General features: G+C 55.0%; 2 protein-coding genes across 4 annotated transcripts in view; one reads left to right on the forward strand and one right to left on the reverse strand.

The window, feature by feature from the left end:
• IQCD (IQ motif containing D) overlaps window positions 1–2,283 on the forward strand; it is a 24,588-nt gene extending 22,305 nt beyond the window's left edge. For both annotated transcript variants that reach the window (XM_049619307.1, XM_049619308.1), the window contains exons 4-5: window positions 947–1,018; window positions 1,793–2,283. In XM_049619307.1, the coding sequence (XP_049475264.1) occupies window positions 947–1,018; window positions 1,793–2,110 (390 nt within the window). In that variant the 3' untranslated portion in view covers window positions 2,111–2,283. The remainder of the gene's footprint in view (window positions 1–946; window positions 1,019–1,792) is intronic.
• Window positions 2,266–8,124, reverse strand: RITA1 (RBPJ interacting and tubulin associated 1). 2 transcript variants are annotated; one of them, XM_049619310.1, is made up of 4 exons: window positions 7,782–8,124; window positions 7,467–7,545; window positions 6,711–7,058; window positions 2,266–4,310 (listed from the first exon to the last, which is right to left on the reverse strand). In XM_049619310.1, the coding sequence occupies exons 3-4, from the start codon at window positions 7,001–7,003 to the stop codon at window positions 3,803–3,805; spliced, it is 801 nt and encodes a 266-aa protein (XP_049475267.1). In that variant the 5' UTR covers window positions 7,004–7,058; window positions 7,467–7,545; window positions 7,782–8,124; the 3' UTR covers window positions 2,266–3,802. The 2 variants fall into 2 exon arrangements, with proteins under 2 accessions (XP_049475267.1, XP_049475266.1); XM_049619309.1 differs by having other exon boundaries at window positions 7,467–7,613.
• Window positions 8,125–8,132: the final 8 nt, after the last annotated feature.

Consider the following 8,132-nt stretch of genomic DNA (forward strand, 5'->3'; position numbering starts at 1 on the left):
TGTCAGCCCAGAGCCCGACGCGGGGCTTGAACTCACGGACCGCGAGATCATGACCTGAGCTGAAGTCGGACGCCCAACCGACCGAGCCACCCAGGCGCCCCTAAACTTAACCATTTTAAAGTGAACGGTTTGGTGGCATTTAGTACATTCACAGTGTTGTGCAGCCACCCCCCTATCTCGTTCCAGAACGTTTCAATCCCCCCAAATAAAACCCCGTACCCGTTAAGCAGTCACTCCCCATTCCCCCTTCCCTCCAGCCCCTGGAAACCACTAATCTGCTTTCTGTTTCTATGGATTTGCCTGTTCTAGACACTTCATATAAATGCAATCATATAATATGTGGCCTTTTGTGTCTGGCTTCTTTCCCTTAGCTCACGTTTTCAAGGTTCATCCACGTAGCATTTGTCTATACTTTGTTCCTTTTTATGGCTGAATAACATTCCGTTGTAGGTAGGGGAGCTGATCTTTAAAAAACAGATTATGTCCCTCTCCTGCATCAAAATCCACCCAATGGCTTTCCGTCTCCTTGACGCTAGGATCCGAATTGCTTCCACTGCTGACATTCCCTTCGGTGATGCAGCTTCTCACTCTGACCTCCCTGGGACCCCGCTCCTCCTCAGCCACTCCATTTCCGGCCACACTGGCTCAATTTCTGCTCTTCAACACCGCAAGCCTGTTCCTACCTCAGGGCCTTTGCACTGGCGGCTCCCTCTGCCTAGAGTGTTCTGGAGTCAGACACCTGTGGCTTCAAATTCAGGCTCTACCTCTCATTTGCTCTGTGATCTCGGGCAAGTGAGTTAGCACGTCTGATCTCCAGTTTCCTCATCTGTGAAATGGAGAAGCTACCCTGTGGGCGAGGCACGTTAAAGCTTGCTGCAGAGTGAGCTCGGCACGGTTTGTTGTTCCTATGAATCCATCAAACAATGACTTGTTGACTTTTTTTTAGAAGAAATACAAAGTGGAGACGGAAATTGAGAACTGGATCCAGAAATACGATATGGAGATGGGCGAGAAGCAGGTATTTGTGCTGTAGTCTCTCGAGTGCGTTTCCCGTGGTCCTCTAGGAAAGGTCCATGGTCTGTGCCAAGCTCTGGGCCTCCCCAGACAGGCTTCCCTGCCCCCCTACCTTAGGCCCAAGGGTTTGTCTGGCCTCACACAGCGTGGGGAGAGGTGGGAGAGGAAGGAGCCGGAAGCCGGAAGCCACTAAGCGCTTGTCACCGGGCCCAACGATCTTGGCTCCATCTAGTGTCCACATCCCATACTCTCTGTCCCTTCCGCACGCGGCTCCTACCAGCAGCCTCATGAGCCAGGGCTCCTCCTGGGCAGACTCTGGCGCGGGCTTGCCTCCCCTGCTTCCCTCAGTCGCGCCAGGTTTCTCCTGAGATGTGCCGCCTGCTGGGACAGCGCAGTGAAGCTGGTCCCTGTTATCATTTGGAGCTTCTACTCCAGTGTCCCTTACCCGCTGTGTGACCTGAAGCAAGGGGCTTGACCTTTCTGAGCCTGACTCTGCATGTGATCGAGTCATCCCTGCGCTGGGGCCATGAAAGGGATACAGTGAGGCACCACGGTCACAAATGCTAGCACCCGGCACAGGACGCGGCCTGGAGGAAGCACTTAGCAAAAAAGACCTAGAAAACAGGGTGCCCTCAGGCCCGCCTCCCCACAGCTCTGGGACCGTAGGCGCCACTGCCGGGGCGGAAGCCCCTTCGGGAAGGCCGGGGGTGCACGCAGGGGAGGGTGGCAGGCGGCGCCCTGTGCTTGGCGACCCCCACCCCCTGCCCCCCCACCCCAGGACGAGTACGAGGAGCTCGACATCATCCACAAGGAGGAGAAGGTCCAGCTGGAGGAGCTGAGGCAGAGGTACAAGGTGCTCGTGGAGGAGTTCGCCCAGATCCGGGCTGAGCGGGAGGTCAATGCCAAGAAGAAAATGGAGGCCGAGCAGGAGATGCTGCGCATGGTGCGGGCCGCCACGCTCATCCAGGCCGTGTGGAAGGGTTACCTGGTCCGTTCCGTGCTCAGGTCCAGGAAAAAGCGAAGCAAGAGCAAAGGGAGGGGCAAGAAGGGCAGGGGCAAGGAGAAGGGCAAGGGCAAGGGCAAGGGCAGGAAGTGAGTCTCCCCCCGGGCGCCCCACTCCCGACCCGTGTCGCCGCGCTCCTCACTTCTCGGAGAGCAGGCCGGGGGGCCACGAGGAGGGGGAGCCCGGCCATTCCTGGCTGGAGGGATTTTTCAAAGTTAAAAACCATCTCAAGTCCCATCCTACAAATAAACGTCGCTTTGCCCAGGGCTGCTGGCCGCGTCTGTGTCCTACTCGTAGATGCCCTTTGCGTGGGGAGGGCACACGCGCTGGGGGCCAACACACAACCATTCCTTCCTTTAGCCTCAGCGGCAAGCCGGACCCTGGCTCCGGGAGGATCAGGGTTTCAGGCTGCCCTCAGACCCCGCTCTGGGGCTACCCATTTGCCCCCAATTTCTCCCTCATCCAGTGCCGTGAAAGCTCGAGGGCCTCCAGCCTTACGCCGGCTTTATTTGGTGCCCAGGTAGTCGAATATTCGTATGTATTTTTATTCACTACTGGCATTTAAAAAATCAGGGGCTATCATAGAGAAATCTGGCTTTTCCTGGAAAAATCTCATCCGGATAGCCTGGGGCCACCTGTCCTCCGAGCCGAGCAGCGGCACCTTTGAGATGGCAGACACCGCAGGCTGCCCCATCCCCGCCACTCCCAGCTGCCCTCCAGACACACGGCCTCGCTGTCGGCTGCCCAGTATCCTCCCACGTGGGCGGTCACCGTCTTCAGTGCAGCCGGGAGGAGAGGCCACAGAGAGGCCAGAGCCCAGTCCCCACCCCAATCCGGCAGGATCGTGGGATTCCGGGTGCAACTCCATCGAGCAAAGGCTTTACCATTTCTCATCAGTGCTCCGGCCCAGGGTGGCCAATGACAAGCGGCAGGGCCGGAGAGGAAGGGGCTCCCGGCCGGCTTCCGCCTCTCTGTCCCGAGTGCTCTCCAGTCGCACGTCTAACTTTCTGGCCTTCCTGGACCCCTCTACTCGGCAAGGTCCTCGTCACTGTTCTTTCGGCAAATGTGGAAAATGCACGAGGCCCATGTTCCCAAACTTCAAGTGGCCAACTCGCCACTGTCGTGATTTCTGCCACTTCCTTGTTACATTATTTAACTTTGTTACTTAATTCAACCCGGGCCTGTGGTGGCCTTTCCCCTAAGGAAAATCAAATTAGTCAAAGTCGTGGCTTTGATACGCTACTGATATATTTAATACATGGAAACAAATACATGATTATTAAAGTTAAAAAATGCCCACCCACATGTCACCCAGATCCTGTTTCCCACGGTCCCCACGCTGTGCCTGGGAAAACTCCAGACTCAGCTGGAAACTCATCCTGAGCAGGAAGCTTGGCTTGAAGAAGAAGGGACCTTCCAGGTTGGCGATCGTGCTACTTAGTCACACTTGGTGGCAACACGTTGTGGGAGTGATGGGGGAGCAGCGGGCCCCTCCCCGGGGCACCCCTGGGTTGGCACTCATACGGCCTGTGGCCATGGCAACACCAGTACAGGAATCTTAAGGGGCGGCCGTCAAATCCACACGACGGGGTAAAAGGTAGGAACTGGCGATTGTCAGCACAGAGGCACGGCCCGCCCTCGCTGCGTCTGCCCCCACGAGCGCTTCTCCGATGCCTCGCGGTTACCTAGGAGACCCTGGTTCTCCAGAGGCGCCCCCAACCAGTGCCCTCCTCTGAAACCGTGCCCCTCACTGTGACCCATGAGCAAACCTGAGAACCAAGAAACTCATTTCCAAGGGGGCTTTGGTTTCTGGGTGGCCCTACCTCGCTGGGGGGCGGCTGGCACTGAAACACGGACCGAGCGAGCCCTGGGAGTCACGAGGGGGCTCTGGAAGGTCACCCCCGACGGGGAAGGCCTGGGATCCCGAGGCCCACTGGCGTGGGAGGCACTGGTGTGTGGGCGACCCGTGCCGGGGACGGTCAGGTGTGTGAGGGAATGGGAACGTTCTCGCCTCGGAGGGCATGGAGAGTCTAACCCGTCCACGGACAACTTCTGGGTATCTGCCGCCACCTTGGGCTCTGGCTTCGAGGGACCAGCTGGGTGAACGGCTCGCAGTGGGGTGTCCCTGGGGCGGGGCGACTGGCTGCCCCTGGGGGTGGCTGGGGGTGTCCAGAAGAGGGCATGGAGTTTTGCAGCATCCCCCTTTGCCATCCACGGGCCCTCCCAGCTGGTGCCCTCGGGTCGGGAGCCAAACAGCGACTCATCGCAGTAAGAAGGAGTGTGGCTGATCAGTCTGGCAGAGGGGAGAGAAATGCAGTGAGCTGGGGGAGTGAACAAAGCCTGAAACCCGTAAGCCCCTACCCCCCCCCCCCCCCCCCCCGGACACCTGCAGTAGCACAGAGGGCTGCCTGTAGATGTCGAAGTCCCTGTCTCCCAGCCTGGCACCCACAGGGAGGCCACAGCCCTCTCATGTCCCACCACTCCCATCTCTGTCGTTTTTTCCCCTGCCGAGAATCCTGACCCCAGCCTTTCCAGGCCCGGCCAATTTGCATATTCCATCTTCCCCACCACACTGATTGGCTTGGGCTTGGCCACATGACCCATCCTATCCAACCAGAGCTGCCGTAGGACCCTTGTTGAAACTACTGGGAAGGATGTTTGTCTGCCAACCTGATAGGCCGGCAGGACGAAAGGGCCAAGCAGCTGGTCGCTGGCTCAGCTGGAACATGGGGGGGGGGGGGGAGGTGCGCTAAGATAGAGACGGAATCCCACAAGAGTCCCAGCCCCTGATAAACAAGCCCCAAGCATTACTCTTCTGCTGAAACCAGTTTGTGTTAAGTTTTGTCACTTGTATCCAAAAGAGTCCCAGTTAATATGACCTTTTTGCCCCCCCACCTTCTCCTTTTTCCTAGTGGGCCTTGTCAGCTGAGCCCTCTGCAGCCCTGTGGCCCGTCCCACTGTATTTGAAGTGACACGGCCCAGTGCCTGGCAGACAGAGGGCGCGCAGTCTGAACTTCGGTTATAAAGCTGGCCTGGCCTTACTACCAGAGACACTTTTTAAAATGTTGGATGTTTACTGAGGGCTTTTCATGTGCAGGCCCAGGACGCAGCAAGTCATGTGCATTAACCCATTATTTCTCACAAACATCCACAGGAGGGAGATGTGATCATCTCATTTTACAAACAAGAAAACGGAGGCTAGGGAGGGTAAGGCCCCATGGCAAGGAGGAGGGTAGAGACAAGATTCAAATCCAGCCCGGCTCAAGGGCCAAGCTCTGGGATGAGTGTATCAAATATAAGTGACTTCTCAGCTTTAATTAGATTCACTTAGCAATTTTCTTTTTTTATTATTAGTCTCACAAATATTCATGGCACACCTATGAGGTGGCAGCTCCATGGTTTTTGGCCAGGCAACTTTTTGCTGCCTGAGTTCACTGCTCAAACCATATCTGCTTGTTGCCTCTGTCTGTCCAGCGTCAAAGGTTTTACTCAATAGCATCTCTCTCTCTTATGCACCTTTTCACCTGACACCCTCTACTTGTCAGCCTCCTGAACAAAATTCTATCCTCCAGGAGAGTGTGGGGTTGACCTCCCCTGTTCTGGACACCATACCTCTGTTAATGTGGCCTACATTTACATCAGCGTTCTCAGATATGTTAGGTGTCAGTGCGGCTAATGTCATCCGACCCTACCTTAAGGCTCCTATGTCAGATGCATGGCGCTCAACCCGGCATAATAATAATAATAATAATGATGATAATAATAATGAATCTTGGTTCTATCTCACTGAATCTTATCTCCTTAAATAGGCACTATTCCCATTTTCACGTCTTTCCACCAACCTGTGTCCTCCTGGCTCAGAACGGACCCTTAAATATGATTGGCTAGTTGTTATGGATTGAACGACGCCCTCCCAAAATTTCGCACGGAATTTTAAAGAGATGATTAGGCTTAAATAAGATCATAAGGGTGGGCTCTAATCGAATAGGACTAGTGCCTTCATAAGAAGTGGGGAGACTCCGCGAATGTACATGCTCACAGAGATAAGGCCATGCGAGAACACGGCAAGAAGGTGGCAGTCTTGACCTTGGACTCTGAGCCTCTCCCCGGTCTATGGTATTTTGTTATGGCAGCAGTAAATGACTACTATGCCAGTCTCTTCTCTGTTTTTGTCCAAACCCGTGATAGAATAAACAAGATAGAGCCCTGTGGCCTACCACGAGACACCTCCCTCCAGGCTGATATTAACCTGAAATAATCCAAACAATCTAGTTATAATCTAATCAATTTACAATAATAAACGTCTAGCTAACTTACAACAATGTTAGCATCAACTCCTGTTTTTCTAACTTGTTCAAGCAAGAACCATTTCCAAATGACTTGCCCTTTCGTGGATCAACCACACGCAAATTGCTCTGTGACTCTGTGCAAATCACCGGACCCTTCTGGGTCTCACTTGCCTGGTCTGTGGCAATTTGGGAACAGGTGTTCCACCATCACCACTGTCACACTGTACACACCTCACTTCGTTTACTCTCAATAATCCCGCTTGGTCCCATCTTCCACATATGGAAACTGCAGCTCTGAGAGGTCAAGGTGCTTACCCAAGGTCACACAGCATGTGAACAGAAGGGCTCTAACAGGAACCCAAGTGGCTTCACGAGTACAGGAATGCACCTCCCCATCCGGTTACCTGTATTTGTTCTTCTTCCTCGGTGTGAGGGTCGGGGTGCTGACCCTGGAGGAGGTGTTCTCACAGCTCCCGTTGGCCCCCAAGGCCTGTGATGTCCCTGTGCCCACTCGACTGGTTCTGTTGGCCTTCTCCACCCAAGGTGGGTCAAAGTCTGGTGGTGTGGGCCGGGTACCCGCAGGGCTGCCAAACAAAGTCTCATCCACATAGGACGCCCTGGCCTTGACCCGGTAGCCACCCCGGCAACGGTGCTGAAGGTGGAAGGTCTGCTCCACGGGGGTTTTCATGCTGCCCATGGTCCCCAGTGATACTGGGCATGCTCTGCCTGCCAGGCCCTGCCTCCAGGACTCCCTGTGAAAGGGGATCAGGCAGGCACCCCTGTCACGGGCAGTGCCAGCAGGGGAAGATGGGCCGTCTCTTAAGTTCCCATCCCAAGGACCAGGTCCTCCCTCAACCAGTCCTCCTCAAACGGAGCTTCCAACCCCAGGAGACATTTCCAGAAATTCGTTCAACCGTCTTTTGGCTATATCACAATAGGGAGAGAGGTGCTCCTGGCAAATATTTAATGAATAAATATGCATTCTCAGCATACAGTGCTCAATATAGAATGCTAGAGGGATGAAAAAGAGATGGGGTCTGTATCTATTTTGGCACCAACAAGAAAACTTGGCATGATGGGACGGGGGAGACGGGGTCGGTCTTTACATGCTGTAAATATTTACGGGGTGGCTATAATAACCAGTATCATCTCATGCTTACCTTGTGCAAAGAGCTTTACAAACATTGTTTCATTTAATCCTCTTAACAGTCCTGCGAAGTGGCTTCGGTTATGTCCATTCTACAGATGACAAAACTGAAGCTTCAAAAGCTGAAGTCACATATGTAAGCCACACCTAATAAGTAAAGCTAAAGCAGTGGAAGAGAAATTTGAACCTGGTAAGAGCCCAGAGCTTATGCATTTAACCATTATACTACTGACAGATCACACCCACCCCTCCAACTACACCATATGCCCCGACCCCCAAGTCAGTGTCCCAGTTGATGTCCGAGACCCCTGCATTCTTGTTTTCCTACCTGAGCATCTCGGCTCGCGGCTGTCGGCTGCAACCTCATGCCTCTTCCCCACCTGGTGTGGATTCCTCCGCGGGTGCTTCCGACACCCCAGTTTATCTGCCGCCTGGACCCCGGGACCCCAAGCTGCTCGGGCAGCCCCGGGCACAGCGCGAACGGACGCGCCGCCGCAGCCAGGCCCTAGCGACGTGGGCCCGGCGCGCGCAACCCGCGGCAACCAGAGAGGGGCGGGGCGGCGCGGCCGGAACCATTAGCACCGGGGGTGAGGCACCCCGTTTATGACGCCCCCGGAGTTCTCCAAAACCTAGAGAGGGACCTCTCGCGCCAGTCAGGGGTGGGTCCGTGTGTGCGCCC

This window comes from Panthera uncia (assembly GCF_023721935.1).
Source record: "Panthera uncia isolate 11264 chromosome D3 unlocalized genomic scaffold, Puncia_PCG_1.0 HiC_scaffold_8, whole genome shotgun sequence".
In the NCBI taxonomy this organism is placed as follows: Eukaryota; Metazoa; Chordata; class Mammalia; order Carnivora; family Felidae; genus Panthera; species Panthera uncia.